The sequence below is a fragment of the Astatotilapia calliptera genome, chromosome 4, assembly GCF_964374335.1.
Source record: "Astatotilapia calliptera chromosome 4, fAstCal68.1, whole genome shotgun sequence".
NCBI lineage: Eukaryota > Metazoa > Chordata > Actinopteri > Cichliformes > Cichlidae > Astatotilapia > Astatotilapia calliptera.
The window spans coordinates 23,764,828-23,783,710 of NC_137425.1; the positions used below are offsets into that span (position 1 = coordinate 23,764,828).

Genomic DNA, 18,883 nt, shown 5'->3' on the forward strand with positions numbered 1-18,883 from the left:
TCTAAATGCTGGTCAAACATTAACATGGATACAGGAAAACAAATGAGTCATAAGCAAGTGTGTCAGGCAGTTCGGTTTGTTGCAGATTGCAGTGGACATGTCTATTCTGATACTCATACAGTGGTGTGAAAAAGTACCACCTTACTGCTTACACGGGAATTAAGAGGGTGAGTAGCAGCCAGATGCTGCTAATCAAACATACTTGATTAGCAGCAATCATCAGCAAGCGGAGCGCCTCTATAAAAGCAGAGGTTTCGACAGTTTGCCGTTCTGGAGCATTCAGGTGTGTTAACAGGGTGAATGTCATGCCCCCGTGTTGGTCATCATAATAATGCTGATCCAGGATCAACATTGCAACTGACCAATCATGTTGGCTTTGCAATGTGTGTGTGGTGGAGTCTGCTAATTAGCTAATGTCTTGGCTAATGTTAACAGATTACACAATGTCCTTGGTCAGTTTCTCCTGGACCAACATTGTTATGATGTGGAAACAACACCATCACCATCACGGGGATATCCAACTGTGTTGACACAATGGCTAGGAGGAAAGACATCGGCCATGATTATAGAGAAGCAACTGTTACTGCCCATCATCGCGGGAAAGGTTATACGGACGTTTCCAAACAATGTGAAGTCGGTCATACTGTAGTGAGAAAGATTATTCACAAGTGGAAAACACTTGACAGTTACCAATTTCCCAGCAATGGACATCACAGCAAATTCAGTCCAAGGTCAGGTTGTGCAATGCTTAGAAGTTAACCACGTAACTGGCAGCAATGTGCTTAACATAAATTTAGCTCAGATGTGAAAAGACCTCTGGTAGTTGAGAATGCATTTCAAAGCAGGAAAGAAAGGCGCAAAGTGGTCCAAGCTGCCACAGGTGAGGTGACACAAGGTTGATCCAGGACAAACTTGGCGATGTGATAAGAGCTTTCAACTTTTAACTGCCCTAAACCTGTAGCAGTGTGGTCAGAAGAAACAAACAAGAAAACAAAAAAAACTGCTTCGCAACATTTTGATTCCTTTTTTGGTCAGATGAGATCATTCAGAGATAAATAAAAATAAAAAAATAAAAAAAAACCCACAGCAGAGGGGAAGCAAAACAAAAGGTGTTAGATTTCTTAAGAATATCATGCAAGACATCCGAGGACATTACACCCTTTCATCTTCTGATGATAATAAGAAAAACATATTGGTCTGCAAAGGAATTGTGCTCCAGATTCACTTTGAACTGTAGTGGTAACGATCCTTGCAAGCAGCAATGAGCCCGGAGAACCAATGAGACGGGCTGGAATCTGTATAATCCCTTTAGGCACTTATTTTCAAATCTCCAAAGAACAACTTTGACTGGCAACTAAAGCACCACAGCTCAGTTTTTCCTGATCATTTTTCAGTAGACTGCATTTTTCTTTCAGCCTGTGATGGTTACAAGCTAATCCATGTCTGGGAAATGGCTGCAAAGGTGTGCAAGGGCTCAAAGATCAACCTCATGCTGGATTTTCCCTTTATTTAAAGCCAGATGAATACAAATTAAAATACTAGTAAATAACAAATTTCATAAATACGGAGACAATAAATGGCCAGACACCCCCCGTTCCCCGAAAAAGAAAAACAAGAGATCTGCAAAAGAAATGTTTTTCTTTGATTTTATTTCACAATTTGATGCATTTAATGTGTCCTTTGTTATAATACCACACACAAATGTCAACTGGCTAAAACAATATAAAACATAACTTCCACAATTTTCCGTTATTTATATTATGTACATGCACTCATATATTTAGAGGCAAAGAAAGAAAAATATCTCAGGCCATCTCTCACTCTCAAGTGCACTTTCATTTATCTTCTTTGCTGGCTGAGAGGCCATTCCAATGAGGATGCTTCAGTTTTTCCACGTGGACTTGAGTTTGGACTTTTTTTGTGAGCACTGTGGCATAAAATAACTGGGTGGACGGGGCCAAAAACAAACACACAGCAGTAGTTTATAACCTTTACGATGCAACTTTTCTACACAGCATGTTTGGAAGGTGATGACACACTGATGTCAGATGGGCGTAAAGTTTGGTATGGTGACAGTTTCTATTTCAGGTGTTTGTTTTTTTTAACACCATGTGGTTTCACTGCAATAAAAGATTATCAAGGCTCAAGGGAAGAACCAAAGGCCTGACTCAAGTGCCTTATTACTCCAAAGTCAAGCCATGGAGGTTATGTTTTCAGTGTTCAACAGGGGGTATTTGATCCCTATCAAACTTGTTTTGGGAAAACTCTCCAAATACTTTTAGTGGCCTTGGTGGAAGTCTGCACTCTCTCCCTTCCTGTTGCTTCTTGTTACTCTCCTAAGTGCACGGCTTAGCTGAGCACATAAGAAATGCCAGGATTGTCTTTTAGGTGCATTTACCTTTAGATGGTTTTTGATGGGTCACTGCCAGTTTTCTTTAAGTGCTTTGTGCCAGATGGTATGCCTGTGTATTTGTCATGATAATGAAACAGCGGGCAGAGAGAACAAAGGAAGAACAGACAGACTCCTGTTGTGCTTCTGCTTTGTCACAGTGAGAGCCCACATTCATGAAACACTATCTACAGTACTCCTGGCCTCTGATGGTTTGATAAAGCGTGTAAGGTTACCAAAAGGGCAAATCTCTGCTGAACATCACACTGAGTGGGTTGGGCCTGATGTCTTACTTTTACAGCTCTGTCAGCACATTAGTCACACGCAGTTTTATTCGAGGCATGACCAAAACTGGATATGGATAGTACACATATTACAAATGTCATACTGACAGCAGGATTATCAGTTATGCACTGAAAATGCATAAAAACTGGATTTTTTTTGAGGACAGGTAAAATGTATGATATTACTGAATTGTCAAAAGAAGGGAAAAGAAAAACAGGCTCACTTGTAGCCTGTATCAAAAAATATATTTAGAATATATTTAGAATACTTAAAAGTGGATTCTTATTGGAGTGGTCCTTCAGGTGCTGCCTGCCACCTGTTTGTGAGCTCTCGGTTCAGGCTGCTCAGGCCAGGTCGAGGCCACCTCTCCGCTCTATGTGGGGGCAAACTTCTTGGCCTGTGCCCTTACCCTCTTCTCGTAGTCCATCCTGTTCTGACTGAATGATCAAACGAAAAGAAAGTGATACAACAGCCTTGCAACCACACTAATAACACATCACTGTTTAAAAAACAGGTGTGATTTCCCCTTAAAGCTTATAACAGTGTTAATATATTAATTTTAACTTGAATACATAAGTGACCTTTGGCAAATAGAGGCCTGTTCTTCCTGTAAAGAGGATGGTGCAGTTCAACATGCACACCTGATAATGTAGAGAGCTAGCATTTCAACTTCAGGTGACTTTTGGCTTTACAAAGGGTCGCCACAGCGGGTAGCTCTCTGTGCTTGATTTAGCAGATATTTTTACGCCGGATGCCCCTCCTGATGCAACCCCAAAAGAATGTATATCTCTGGGGATCAGTCACTTGTTAGGCTAATTTGCAAACCGCAATCACGTAAAAAGCAGATGCGGTTGTTAGTAGTTATCATGTTGCTATCAAATCACATGACATTACTTAATAATATCACAACATTGCTTAATAAAAATAAATAATTTCTTTCTTGATTCTTTTTTTGTAGGATCCACTGAGTAAATCAAACAACCACACTTACCAGTAAATTGTGTAAGCTTCCGCTTGTGCTGGATCTTGAATGTTGGGCTCATTCAGCAGCTCCTGGATTCCCAGAAGAATCTAAAAAACACAGCAATACAACCATAAATACATATAACTTAAAAGCAAAGCAGCCAACTCCAATGCCATTGAATTGAATCATTACTAAGGAACAGAGGGCTGTATAGAGAAATTACAGATGCCCTCCTTTTATGCTCCAACACTGTGAAAGTAATTGGAGTAGTCACAAAAACAAAGCTGCATTCGCGGTGAAGTATGGAGGACGGGACTATGAACACAGGAGCTTTCAAACCTGTTTGATGGTGATAGCAGGTCTCCAGTCTTTGTCCTCCTCCAGGATGGACAGACACACAGTGCCTGATGGGTAGACATTTGGGTGGAATATCGGTGGCTCAAACTTGCCTGAGGACAAATTATTGAAGACAAAGTCGTACAATCAAGCACGGGAACACTGACGACACTGACCACAAAATACATTAGAATCACTATAAGAAACCATCATTAGTTGGAACTAAAATCACAAGAGGCTGTGTGAAAGTGAATTTACACAATAGTGTTATTTTCCTTTAATTTTGTCTCAGAGATCAAAAACAGGCCTTTGAGTAAATCATGGGATTGTAGCGCTATCGTAGCACTGTTTCCTAACATCAGAGAGGGAAATTCAGGCATATAATATACAACATGTGATTCAGAAGTTAACAGTACAATGACACCAGGGAATTCTGGGATTGAGCTTTGGTTATACACTTTCAAATCTTATGTTGTGACTAAAAACATGACGCTGTCTTCTATATGTAGAGATGATAGTTATTTATCTTAGAGTCATGCTTTGACCAAAGCAGTTCACTGACCACACCGGCTTCGTAGCCCGACGCTGTTTTTAACGTTTCTGCTGTCTGTAACTTTCCAACATCAAACATTACACCGAGCCCGTCCTTTTTCTAACCATGTATCTTTTTCATTGTCCTAATGGATTATTTCTGCTACAAAAGCTTTTATATTTTCAAATAAAGGAAAACTACAAGTTATTTTATTTGTTTGCAGTGTTTCGTACCATCGCTATAAACTTTCCTTTAATCCTGTTCTCTTTTTGTCTCTAATGTGTGACTTTCTGTATGAATTTAATGTTCTGCTTTTTTCACTCGCTTCTGTAAACCCTGTTTTTAAAGGTGCTGTTTGAGTTAAATTGTTATTATTATTACATACCGAGAGTGGAGAAGAGATAAGAGGTACTCACATTTGGGTGGAGATGAAGGGTAGTCATCCTTGAACAGCATTCTGAGTTTATACAGTCCTCCTTCCCACAACGTCTAACGAAGAAGAATGAAAACAACTGTGTAAGCAAAGTAACTAACAACATACCAAGGTTATTTAACAACAGCAAAGCAGCGTTACAAAAGTAACTGCATTAACAAATTTCTAAACTGGCGTTTTCGTTCAGCTCATCTTTTTATCCCCATTCTTTGGGAGTAAAAGAAAAATACATACAATGTTTTAAAAGCATAATTTCATAGATGTTAACACTAACTTTACCATCACAGTAATTGTCGCCACTACTTATAATACTCTTGACTGTAAAGTTTTGCTATTAAAGCTTGTGAAGAAAAGCAATGTTACTTTTTATTTGAGAAAAGAGTGGCTTGAAGTTGTTTTGATGATTTAGCCTATGTGTAGTACTTCCAAAGAGAACCTCGAATAGAAGCACATTACTCAGTTTTTGTGTCAAATGTATCTGATCAGCAATGAAGACATCCTGTAATTTAGCAGGTTTCTGTCCTGCATACAAAACTGTAGTTATACTAAAGCATAGCACAGATTTCTACTTATCAAAAACACAAGAACATGTAGAGATTTCAGACAAATAAAAGAGGAGACTGTAATTGCTCTCACTGAAGTAGGATTCCTGGTGCTTACATGCATGAGCACGTGCAAATGGCTCAGTGTGATCCGGTTTGGTACTAATGTGCAGACAGGTTGGGTAATAAAGTTGCTGAAGGAAATGGGGTATGCATTTTATGTGTGTGCGAACAAAGTTTGTGCTTAAAATCCAGCATCTTAGAAGGCCTCCTGCTGGTTATTTCCTACTCTACATCCAGCTCCAGGTAACTTACTCCTTTCTTCCCTGGGATGGCACACTCCCAATTCATCAGGTTCATGGTCCCATCTGGATTCTTAGTGGGAACAGCAACAAATCCCTGTGGTTTACATGACACGCAAAACATCAGCTGCCAACCCGAGTCTGGTTTGTGTTAGAAACACTCACAACAGTTAGTTTCAAAAAACACTGGACATGAAGTTGCTGCAGATGACAGATGCTTACAAAAGGGTGGTCTTTTCTCCAGGCTTTGCGCTCCTGGGACAGTCTGCTAAGAGCGATGCCAGACATTGCTGCTCATCAACGCCCCCCTGTGGAAAAACAACCCCAAAACAAATTGATTAAATGCGAATCGTTAACAGGCGGGTAATGTCCTTGTTTCTACTAAAACGGCGACACATGTTTAGCTTGTTATTACCACAAGTATGACTTGTTTATGAGTCCTGCTGTAACGCAACGGTAAGTACAGGTGAGCTCCCACAATGCTAACAAACGCTACACATGAATCACCTCGCATTACTGTGGGTCCACTGTCTAATAACATCACTTCTCGTAAACTCACCTCGTGTTTTATTTGACTAAATACCAAAAGTGAAGTTATATAAGTCTCAAAGGTGGCTCGTTTGCTTCGCTAATGCTAACGTTGCCCCCGTTACGACGGCGACCGAAAAAAAAAACACACCCTTCGACGGTAAAAAAGAAAAAAACAAATACAACCGGGCTAGCTAGGCTACTAATGACCAAACCGGAAGAACAGTTTCTTTTATCAACATTACTAAAAACACTTTACTCAGATTACACTGAAGGAATTTTTCCCACAGTTTTGTAAAACAACGTGAGTCTGAAAACCGTTTCGACTTGCTAGCCTATCGCGAGGAAGGACCCCAATTTGTTTATCTCGTTAGGACCTTCAGGCAGCGTAACGGGCAGCCTAGTGACACCCATCAGAGATGACGTGATGCGTAGTTCACAGCCGTCTAGTGATTTAATCCTTTTGAGTCACGTCCAAACCCAAAATGTATCACCAGTCACGTCACAATTTTATATTTACCTTAATAAAAACCCACCTTTGTCTGACTGATATTCATATCACCTGGATAGCGTCGTTACTATCAGTGATCGTTTTATTGTGCACCATCCCATCATTCAAATCAAATCACTTTTATTGTCACATCACATGTGCAGGTACATTGGTACAGCACATGTGAGTGAAATTCTTGTGTGCGAGCTTCACAAGCAACAGAGTTGTGCAAAATACAATAATGTAAACAAGCAAAATACAAGAATGGCTACATCTGAAACTAATAAATATATGTACAATATATAATAGTATATGCATTTCTGGATGTGTATACTAAATATTTTTCTATGTGTGTGTGTGTACACATATTTTACAAATTAAATAGAGTCAACAATAAATAAAATATATAAAAATATACAGAGTTGAGACATGTGCAAAATATCTGCTTGTCTGATGCATGATAAGCAGGGTATTGCAGATGCACCTCTCCCAGTTTTATCTTGTGTGATCCGAACATCCTTCCAGGACAGGTGAAACCTGCTATTTGTGTCTCTACCTGCTGGTCTTCATAAATCTTTACATGCCCAGGAAATGTCCCAGGGAAAGCTGGCACCTTTCAGTGCACAAGCTCTTGAGTTCCTCATCCTATGGACAAAACTTATGCTTATGCTTCAGCGGGAAATATATATTGTAATGTAAAATCTAACCTAACGTGCACCTCCTGAAAAATGTAACTACAGTTCCAGTTAATGCAGCCCAGAACTACTGTGATTGGCCTGTTCAGCATTGTTGATTTCTCCTGAGCATTTCCAGCTTGTAATTTGCTGCAGTATGAAGAACAATCATAGCATTGATAAAAGGACTCACAAATATCAGATTCCTGGAGGGAGATAGCTGAAAGATCCAGAATGCGCATGAAGGAAGGTACAAAGTAGAAAAACCTGACAACCGCACAATAATTAACAAGTAATGCACCACACATGAACATAAATGAAGACAAACACGTCAGCCACTTAGGAAGTTGATTGTAGGCTCTCCAAAGACTCCCCGCAGAAATCCAATTAGCAAATTTTGTTTTTCTTCCTTATGAATCTTTACAATAGATTCATTTAACCTTCATATGATTTCATGTAATCTACATCACAACATGCCTTTTAGGTCAATATATATTAATGAGGGTCAAAATAAAGAGCAAGAGTGATGTATCTGCTGCCAGTTGCAGAGCGGAAAGTTTGATTCATTTTTAGACAATGCGTTCAGCTGCTGCCTCATCTTCAGCCTGAGAAGAATCATTTCAAATGAGCTGTTCGTTCCTTTTCGCCCAGTTGGAGCGCTCTTTTATTCCGGACTCGGCATTTTTTTTTTTTTTTACCTCAATGAGACATAGCAACAGCTGACATCATACAGAGTGGCTAAGATTACCCCTTTGCTACATTGTTAATGAGAAACAAAGTGCTACTCGAGGAAGAATAGAGTTGGAATAAATATATACTCTGATCAGTTTTTTATGAAGCTTTCAAAATAGCAGTCCTCATGATTGATTTAATGATTCTTTCTCAAACTGTAAATGCGTATTAGTGCACTTACACTTCCTGATGACCTACATGGTGTGCACAGAACAGCTGCACGTAGCTCATCCTGGCGTGAGCTATAATCCATAAACTTTATTTTGGCAATCGGGCATCTTTCCAGACACCTCATATAAAACTGCAGGAACCGGCTCAAACTGGTTTCCATTTCCTCTGTGTCAGCAATCTTTTTTTTTTTCAAAAACGCTGTGCATGTTTTAGAAAAAGTGTATTAAGTATTTTTAATTAGATTTTTATTATTATTATTTCTTCTTGGGTGCACACTAACAATGAATTACAATGACTTACGTTTTCAAAACTGGCAACTTTTACACAGTCCGATCAAGTGAAAGCAAAAAATCAAGATAATTTAACCTACCCCCCCCCCCCCCCCCCCAAAAAAAAAAAAAAAAAAAAAAACAGGATCTGAAACAACATGTTTCCCACAACCCTGCGAGGTCACCTGAGGAAGCTATATCTGATCAACAGTGAATTTTGCCCTGTGTGGCCTTCTAACAAAGCTAAATATTTACTTTACTGGTTACCCAATGCACGTTTTCCTCCACCTCGTGAGCTAGACTTACTTTTAAAAGAAAAAGAAGATACCTGTGGTGGTACCCCATCAAAACGGAAGCACATAACATATTCAGGTTATTGTAATGGAATTCTAATGCATCACTTTTGGTTAAAGAAAGAACCAAAACAATACATATGAAGTGAAACTTTAGAATGTTACATTTGCTTAAAACATTAATTATTAAATTATTTGAAAGGTTTCTTACAGCTGAGGAACCTTACAACCTATAGTGTGTATAATATACTCGGGGGGGGAAAAAAGGATGTTAAGGCGTAGGTTTAAAGTTCAGGCACAATCTGCTGTCCCCGTGTTGGTGCTGTTCCTACAGCATAATAATGCATGTTGCTCGAGGACCATCAGCGCAAGTGACCAGTTACAGCTCTGCAACTTTGAGAAATAAGATGGGGGGGAAAAAAACAACATTTTTTATTGAACTCTAACCTTTAAAACTGTGTAAAACAAATATGGGTGTGTCATGGGGTAGATGCAGTGGTTAGAATTGGTGCCACATAACAAGAAGGTCCTGGGTTTGGACCGACCTCCTGGGGGGAGTTTGGGTGTTATTCACCTGTTTTTGTGGGTTGTCTCCAGCTTTCTTTCGCAGTCCAACAGTCCTAGGCTAACTGGCAATTCTAAATGTGCCGGTGCGAACATGACTGGCCGTCTGTGCTGCTTAGCCTTAGACCTATCGAGGGTGTTCTTTCCGCTTCTTGTCTTGACACCTAGGCTCTTGTTAACCCAAAGCAATTTGTCTCCCCTGCATAACATTTGTGAAAAAATATGGTCCTAACCCTAACTAAACGGTTCAAGCCAACCAACTTGCCAGATTGCTCTTTGTCACTTCACATGACTTTTGAAAGCCAAAGTCTGAAAGCAATCACCTCACACATCTATGCAACTGGTCATTTGCGATCACAGTCCTAGAGCAACACTGTGATGCTGTGGGAGAAACACCAACACGGTCAGGTCAGATACACCTGTAGCTTAGCTCCCTCTAAAGAAGTGACTTTCCCCTCACGCCTTCTTTCCCTCCCCCTCTGAGATGATAAGTTCTGGTGATGCCTTTTGAAACCACTCGCACCAGGAACCATCATAAAGGCAAACCCCGGGATGCCCGAGCAGGTGGGCGGCCAGAATGACTTGACACGCTGTGACGCCTGAGCCGCAAGAAGCCCAGAACGGTCGCGTCATGTCCACCCCTGCATCCTTGAAAATCTCAGCCAGGCTCTCGGTATCCTTCACCTTTCCAGAGGGATCCAGCAAAGTTGTATATGGTATGTTGATCGCTCCGGGGTAATGTCCAGGCAGTATGTCTGTGACCGGGAGAAAGAAGAGTGAGAAATTTAGGGGACGTATCAACATGTGACAGGTTTTTATCTTAAATTTCTTCCATAGCTTTTAGCAGCATCTCCTGGACATCATCAGTGGATGTTTGCTTCAGTGAAAACCACCAAGATAGAAGCTGAGCACACAGTATCTGCTGGTTATCTGCACGTGGCTCAAGAGCTGTAATTAGCAGCTGAAATAAAATTTGAGTGATGGCTTTCAACACGGCTCACAGTTTCTATCAGCAGCTTTTTTTGTGTAATAAAAAAACCCTACAGAGACTCTTCAATAATATTTGTTTTTTAGTTATCAATTATCATTAGATTTTTTTCCTTTTCATTTCACATTCCGTACCTACTTCAGATTTTACTGTAGTTTAAGTTCACTATAGTAACCTTACTGAAGAGTTATGTTCAGTGACAAAAAGCAGGAGCAGAGGGCAAGGCCACCACAGGACACGGCCACAGGGCACGGCCTTTGATAACAGCCAAAGGTTTCCAAGATAACAGCCAGTGTATACAGAGTACCTTAAAAAACAAAGTACAAGTACCTCTAAAACTCAGTGCTGTTTCAAAGGCAAAGAGTGCTGAAGCTAATTTATTTTCCTGCACTTTGTGTAAAAGTAGCTATTATATAAAAAGTGCTGATATTAGTATTTTTTGAAAGCATGTTCACTTTGGAGTATTGCACACAGCACTGTGTACACGATAAATGACAGCAGCAACATGTGAAGTATGCAAAGCAGTCTCATCTTTCTTGTTTTGATGCAAAACCCTACATGTTGTATCTTATGCTCTAAGCTGTTTTTAACCCTTGGAGAACTAACACGACTGACCGATAAACTGTTGGCCTCTTCTTAAGTTTAAACGCTTAAAGTTTGACTCACCATCTCGGGGCTCTGGCTCAGTACCCTTGAACCTGCCAGGAGACCTGGCGTCCACAACCTGGACCTGCTTGGTTCTGATGTTTTCCAGCACGTCCTCGTAGCTTTTAACCCACGACTGGTTCAGAGTGGCCTTAAACTCTCTGCTCTCCGGCTTCAAGTACTCGGACGTCACTGGATAGCCGTCAACCAGCCAGTTCTTGAAGCCACCATCCAGCAGCGACACCAAACTGTGCCCGAACAACCGGAACATCCACCACACGCGGGGCGCGCTGTACGCCCCGGTGTCGCTGGTGTCGTACACGACGACGTGCGTGTCATTCCCGATGCCCAGATCTCCCACATATTGCGAAAAGTAGCTGGCAGTTGGCAACATATGATCAAACGCAGAGTTCTTGTCGGAACATTCGTCCAAATCGAAAAAGGACGAGCCCGGGATGTGCTTCTGCGCAAACTCCTCTCTGGTGTTCCGTTTGGCTTTCGGCAGGTACCAAGAAGCGTCGAGAACGCGAAGCTTGGGACCGATCAGGTCATTTCTGACAGCATTTGCCAGCCACTGACCTGACACCAGAGCACGGGTCTGAGCCGCCATGACGAGCCTCTGCATGAAATACAAACCCGGAGCGCTAGAGGGAAGTCACTGTGCAATTTTGTTTTTGAGGAGCGAACAAGTTCGGCACGTAAAGATCATTTTGAGAATAAAGTCGCAATTTCGAATTACAGTCAAAGATGGAGACGGTTAATTTAAGACTAACCGCCTGTTCAGCTGCTCATTAACGGAAATATCTAATCATCCAATCACATGGCAGCAACTCAGTGCACACAGGCATGTAATGTAGGAATGCTCAAACTAAGCCAAATGGGGATGAACGTTTAATTCAAGTGACTCTGAATATTAATGACACACTGGTTGGTCTTAGTATTTCACAAACTGCTAATCTGCCCACCTGAGTACAGCTGCTGACCATTTCCATTTTTGACCATAGTGTACCCGCCTTGTGGCGACAGCAAGTAAACGCACCACATCACAAACCCGAAATAATCTCAAACTGGTTTCTTGAACATAACAATGCATTGATTGTACTCCAAAGTCATCACATCCTTTGGTATGTGGTGGAACGGGAAGGTCACATCATGGAAGTGCAGCAACGTTGTGACCCTATCATGCCAATAAGGACAAAAAAATCTGGACTTAAATCAAAGAATCAGAAGTGTCGTAACTTTTAAATTAGAGTGTTGGAGCACTAGAATAGCTTCAGTGTGTTTTCCAAGAGCTATTTCCTATTTTGGTGTCGATGATGGTGATGCAGTGCTGCGTAACACGATGGTCCTCCCATAGAAGGTCTGCTGGGCTGAGATCTACTGACTGAAAAGCCTAATTTTCATATTCATTAAACCACTTCCTGACATCTCGTGCTGTACCTGTTGAAGACATTGCTTCCACCAGGATAGAAATGATTCATCATGTAAGACAAAGATGACCAATCAGGACACCTTTGCATTGATTTGCAGTCACCCCTTGCTGTTAGGTAAGAGTGTTAATCATTTTAGATCACTGGCCATATACAGCTCAGTTTCATCTCAGGTAGACTGGACCAGTAAATCAAAAATTACCAGACGCTAGAAGATGTAATTAATTTCTTTTAAAAGTATTTTTCTTATTTAACAAGTAGTTCATTGAGAGAACAGAAGATGGAGAGCCTGAGATGTCTTAAGGAACATCTTTAAGTGCACTTAAAAAAAAAAAAAAGCCACTTTTTCTACTGTTATAGCGGAAATGTGGAACCTCTAAATTCACATGTAGAGTTTCTGCACTGAAACAGCAGTATTTATATAACTCATTTAGATACAGACATACTTTTCATTGCATCAGTTCTTATAAATACTGGCATATTAGTACTTTTTAGCAATGCAATTGAATCAATGATTCGATTGCATTTTTCAAACTTTGCACAGCACCATCATCAGTGAGATTTCCCCCCTTTGGTGGGACAGTTTCTTCTGTTCTCTACATGTTTATTCTCTTTAAATCTTTCTCTTTTGAGTTATGAAAAAATGTCTTTATCAAGCACAAAACGTCTTATGTATCTAATATTCATGTGAAAATTGCCCAATAAGTACTTTCTTGCTTTCTGAGTTTAAAACCGAGGTCACAATGAACTAAAAAACCTCAGAGTCAGATTTGTAATCAGATTTTATTTTTATCATTCATAAATCACAAATAAAGATGATAATCATTTCTAAATAAAGTTGCGTCACTGCTTATTTATCCTCAAAGCTTGCTTTTAGCCTCTGAGAACCTCTCAGACGAGGAAATACACGATGGCGCTGGCATCATGTGAGCAGCCAGCATCATGTGACAGGCCGTCACACTGGAGCCACAAAGCGGCTCACTCAGGTCCACCTGTGACCTCAAAGAGCTGCTTTAGCTCCTGCGTGGAAAGCATCATGCGGTCACTATCAAGGCAATTGGGAAAAAATGCATGAATCTGGAGTCTGGGATGCGACCTGGTTGGACGCCTGTAGGATAAAACACTAGTTTACATTTCTGCACACATCTGTAGCGCTGCTTAGTCAGGCATCCACACACTTTACATTTCCTGCAAACTCTTTTTCATAATCAGCATCACATGAAACAGTTTACGGTAGTTCTCCTTCCAGAATGTCTCACAGTCTTGTTGAGTGTTGATATACTGTAGGTGGTATTGCTGCAAAAGTGACAATGCATCTGTTTTCTTTTTGCATTCAACAGTAAGAGCTCTGAGTTTTAATGATAAAGAAAATTTTCATCACTCATGTTCTGAACAGTCTCCAGAGTTTGGTGACTTCGTTGGGACTCTCTTTTTCTCATAGGATTGATGCTAGTGCAGCATTAGTGTCTTTATTCAATAACCTAATAATACTTTAATAATCTCAGACACTGCAGGTGACTTTCTGTATTATTCTACAGTTTTTATGCTTCAATCTTTGTTTTTAGCCATTTGTTACGTACAGGTCGTCCACAGGTTCAGTCCTGTCTGCTGTGCTGTATGTATTTAATTAAAAACCGGTCTAATTAAATACATATTAAAGCATGGCGAGGGGATGTATTTAAATGCACATTTCATTGAACCTTACTGCAATGAAATAATCCATAATTGTGCATGGAAATGCTGTCTTTGTGAGATTATGGCAACATAGGCAACATATGTTTCTGTTACTATCCTTTTTTTTTAGAAACATCCATGCCGGTTTCTTAACAGTGAAAGAAATCCAACAGTCTCTCTGGATCATTTCTATCCAGAAGATGGAACTCTTCTTATGCAAACACATTTTGCGCAAAGACAAAAATCATCGGACAAAACATGTGGTGATAAAACATCTGGTGACAAAAGGTCATCATTTTGTCATGCTGTAGTTCCACCTGGTGACAAAATTGTGACATCTTGTCTGGTGAGAAAATGTCACTTTTTTTCAAAAGCAGATTTTCTCTTATAATTTTCATTTGAAAGGAGAAAATCAGAGCTCCTAAAACTCCTAAAGGGATAAAGATTGAAGGGGATGATGATAAAGATTGAAGGGGATGATGATGCACAAAGCAAGCAAAAACACGATCTGTAAATGTTTAGTTGCATGAAAAATATCCTCACATTATTTTCACATGCAATATAACAAAGTGGTCATATAACTTTTCCTGTGAGCTTGACTATATGTGATCATTTTTTTAATCTCTACTTATTTCCCATACTCGTCACAAAATATTTATGATCTACAAAAAACTGCATATATATTACATTCGTGTGAACAGAAAAGTGCAAACACACACACACACACACACACACACACACACACACACACACACACACACACACACACACACACACACACACACACACACACACACACACACACACACAGATGGCGTAAAGCAGAAGTTGATCCCGGTATAAAAAAGGGGCACACCGTTAATGCAGATGTACTGTTGTCTGCTATACTAACACAAACTGCTGAATCTCTCACTTCCTAAGACGCTACCTGATAAAACTCCAGGAATTACTTTCCTGAGTGTATTTGGCAGTTTTTGCTGCATTGTGAGGGTCCAAATTGTGTGAGAGAGGATTAAAAAAAAACACTAGAGAAGAACCACTGAGGGCAGAGAGCACGAGGACGACTGAGTGAGAGGCATTGAGAGGTAGAGAAAAGGGACAGGCAAGAGACTAAATTGCTTAATTGGAGTCACAGCCTGTGTGTTATAGACAAAGCCTTGTCTCTCCAGTCCAACCAAGTTTTATTTCCACTGAGTGGTCTTCCACCCTACCAGCTGGCCAGATCTCGAGACATCTTCATAGCGAGGTAAGTTTATTTTATTCTAAATAAAACGTACAGGTGAATAAAGGTAAAGGGTTCATGTTCTGGTGTTTATGGAGCAGTTTTCTACTGTTACTGCACTCAAAGCCCTTCAAATATGATGAGGAGATAATGATTTGATTTGTATTGATGCAGTTACATGTACAGCATACAGCATACTAACGTCTAAGGTGAATTGAAGATATTTCTGAAGTACTGACCCTTAATGCACAGACTTCAATATTAAGAAATGTTATAAAATCAATTTTTTGTGGATCATTTTCTTCAGATAAGCTTTTGACAACTATTTCTGTGGCATGAGTTTTGTACGTTTTTGGAAATAAATAGTGCTTCAGAGGCTTAAAAAATATCTTTTTAACACAATTACAATAACCTTTGTTATATTTTGGTTTCCTCTGCAGAAATATTAACAAAATAACACCCACCATTTGGCATAACCAAATGAAAATCTTATAAGAGATGAACTATAAGGCCAAAATGTCTGTAAGTGAGTTGATCTGAAAAGCAACATTTTCTAGTTTCTTAAACTAAACTAAACTGTGGTTCAACTGAAATCCAGGCCCTGCCTCTAAGAGCTTTGCTGGTGACCCAGTATGTGATGAGGTTAAAATAATAGATTTTTTTATTCTTAATTCGTTTAGATTTTTTCAAAAATAATGTTACTGTTGCTTTATTGCCCATCAGTTGGCTATTTCTACTCTATGATGTAACACACAGTAGTAGTTCTGGTAGCTGAGCTTTTGGAATCACAAGACCTGCTTCCCTGCAGAACCCAAATCCATCAGATGGAACACAAGATTCGGATAAAGGACAGACAGCCAGCATTGTGTGGGTGATTCAAACTGATGGGACCAATCAGGAGAAATCTAATTTCCCAAAAAGTCATTTGGCGAGGGACATGTTTCCTTGACGACCAGCAACAAAAAAACCCTGGCCAACTTAAGTTAGGGAAAGGGAGTAACTGCTTTCACGTGTGAGCAGATGAGCTTAGTTATGAGCCATTACAAGGCTCTGTATAGCTGTAGAGTGCTGGGGGTATTGTCTAATACAGAAGTAAAATCTGGATGCATTCCATTCATGTTCACCTCATTGAAGCACAAGGAAATCTGTGTTTCACTCAGCAGGCTCTTAAACATAAATCAGATAATTCACTTACAGGCTCCGCTAATGTGAGAATGGTTGGACATCATGTGAGGAAACCGTAAAGGGAAAATGTTCTGTTATACAGTAGCTATATGGACAAATACACTGTGGTGTGCCGGTTTGTGTAGTTTGTGTTACATGTGAGATCTGAGGTGTAGTTTGCCAATAAAAACTGTGGAACAAAACAGCTGTTAAAGCGAATTGTTAAATGTTGTCATTTTTATGCTTACCATCTCTACATTGTTTCATCACAGAGTTAAAACAATGTAGAGATGGTAAGCATAAAAATGAGAACATTTAACAATTCACTTTAACAACAGCAGTAATATAGTGATATATTGGAATATTATAATATATAGAGTAATATTTTGGAATATTCATCATTCTATGTTGATAAGCTAACATTTTCTAATCAGTACAAACACAAAAGGCACAGCTTAGGGTACAAGCTCTATACAAAAGATGCAATGTCACATATTTGTTTGTCAAGCTCTGTTTAAAGTTCCTAATTTTACCATTATGGATGTTAGCTAGCTTTGATAGAAGTTACATCCATAGCAGGGCCCTCGAATGGTAAGAGTTATGTCAGGGGTGGTCACGTGGTTCATGTAGATAGTTCCCTGGAGTGCTTAGCAGAAAATAGGAACATGTGAATATAGAGAGACAGAACTGGTAACTGGTAATTAATAATTATAAATACATTGATCTACAAAGGTTTTAATACCACATGTGTATGTAGTTAAATGTTGTGTTAGAAAACCTTACCTGATTACATATTTATGGTGGTATTACCCCACGTCTTCAGTCTCAGCTGACTGCAAGGCCAGGACCCAAGGAACTGACCTCCCAGTCCATTGTTCCCTCAGTGGTGCTGGTTTCAGTCATTATGCAATTGTACAGTTTATAAGATTGGGGAAACCTGCAGTCAGCTGAGACTGAAGAAGTCACTTGGATGAGTGATGAAACGCTTCGCCCACAAAACGCTACGTCCAGATGAACAGAATCAACTTTTGGGGATTTACTTACCTGGATGATTGAGCATGCATCAATATGATATCCAACTGCCTCTCTGAGACCAATTATAAGATATTCAAGGTTTTTGGGAGAAAAGCAGAAATGACCTCTCTTCCTGTCTTGCTCCTGTGACCACATTTTTAACATTTTAGTGGATCTGAATCTCCTCTTTCTGTCTCTGATTGATGGATACTTTTACAACTTGTCCTTCTCTCTTAGACTGACAGTTGAATATGATTATAGAGCCCTCCTTGAAATGAATCTACACACATTTTCACCCTCTTTAAACCAGTTCAACCATCTGCATGTCATTATCCTGAACTGTCTGAGATTTTGCATTTGAGGTTACAGTATGGGAACAAAAACATACTTTTAGGACAGTTATCCCAGGTCAGGTCATACTCCAGCTTAAACAAATCATCACAGCTTCAAGTATTTAAGCTGCTGTTCCCAGTTTTAAATTGTGTTAATCTGCCAATTTTTTAAACACACATACTGAAGGTCTGCTGTGTGTTGCTGGAGAAGTCCAGCAGTAGCAACAATTCCCCTACAGGTTCTCCAGAAAGTGCATAGTTTAGTTACTTTTACAAATATCTAATTATAAACCAAACCTCTAGATCCTTACAAAATGTGATTTAAAAACCACTTTTGACTGTCATATTACTTAGACATACTGTATTACAAAGTAACTGTGCTGCAAGAATAGTGTTCTACAGCTTTTACGTCAGCCCCATTTGTTTAAACTAAATCCATCAGTCTTCTGACTTGATAAATGTGCACAAGTATTGGTATCTGGTTCTTTTTGTCTTTGACTTTGATTTTTGACTTTGATTTTGATTTTATTGATTAGCATTCAAATTCAAATCTCAGTGAAAACAGTGAAAACAAACAAACAGTGAAAACAGAACAAAAATCCACCATAAAGAAAGAAAGCATGAGACAAGGCTAATCAAAAGGTATTGGCTGAAGCATTTGCTTATTACGCCAACCCTTTTCACAAAATATCTTTTTGTATGCAGCTCCTGTACACAGGGCTTGAAGAAAATAATAAAACAAAGCAAAAAACAAACAAAAACAAAAACAAAAAAAAAACAAAGAAAAAAAAACAAAACAAGATCAGTCTTGGTTCTTTGCATGCTTGGAAAATCTCACAAAGTACCTGGAGCGGTCATGGACTTTCTCTCTTTTTCTTTCTTTTTGTCAAGCCTCCTCTGTATTAACAGG

At 39.6% G+C, this 18,883-nt stretch overlaps 2 protein-coding genes across 2 annotated transcripts; both read right to left on the reverse strand.

Moving 5' to 3' along the window:
• Positions 1-1,632: 1,632 nt before the first annotated feature.
• Positions 1,633-6,723, reverse strand: LOC113021093 (SUMO-conjugating enzyme UBC9-like). Its single transcript, XM_026165539.2, has 7 exons — positions 6,343-6,723; positions 6,006-6,091; positions 5,797-5,880; positions 4,923-4,995; positions 3,978-4,087; positions 3,666-3,745; positions 1,633-3,111 (listed from the first exon to the last, which is right to left on the reverse strand). Exons 2-7 carry the CDS (start codon positions 6,069-6,071, stop codon positions 3,048-3,050), a joined length of 477 nt encoding a protein of 158 aa, XP_026021324.1. The 5' UTR covers positions 6,072-6,091; positions 6,343-6,723; the 3' UTR covers positions 1,633-3,047.
• Positions 6,724-8,606: 1,883 nt separating this feature from the next.
• On the reverse strand, positions 8,607-12,108 carry mpst (mercaptopyruvate sulfurtransferase). The gene is made up of 2 exons (XM_026165540.2): positions 11,159-12,108; positions 8,607-10,259 (listed from the first exon to the last, which is right to left on the reverse strand). The coding sequence occupies exons 1-2, from the start codon at positions 11,760-11,762 to the stop codon at positions 9,961-9,963; spliced, it is 903 nt and encodes a 300-aa protein (XP_026021325.1). The 5' UTR covers positions 11,763-12,108; the 3' UTR covers positions 8,607-9,960.
• Between the last annotated feature and the right edge of the window lie 6,775 nt (positions 12,109-18,883).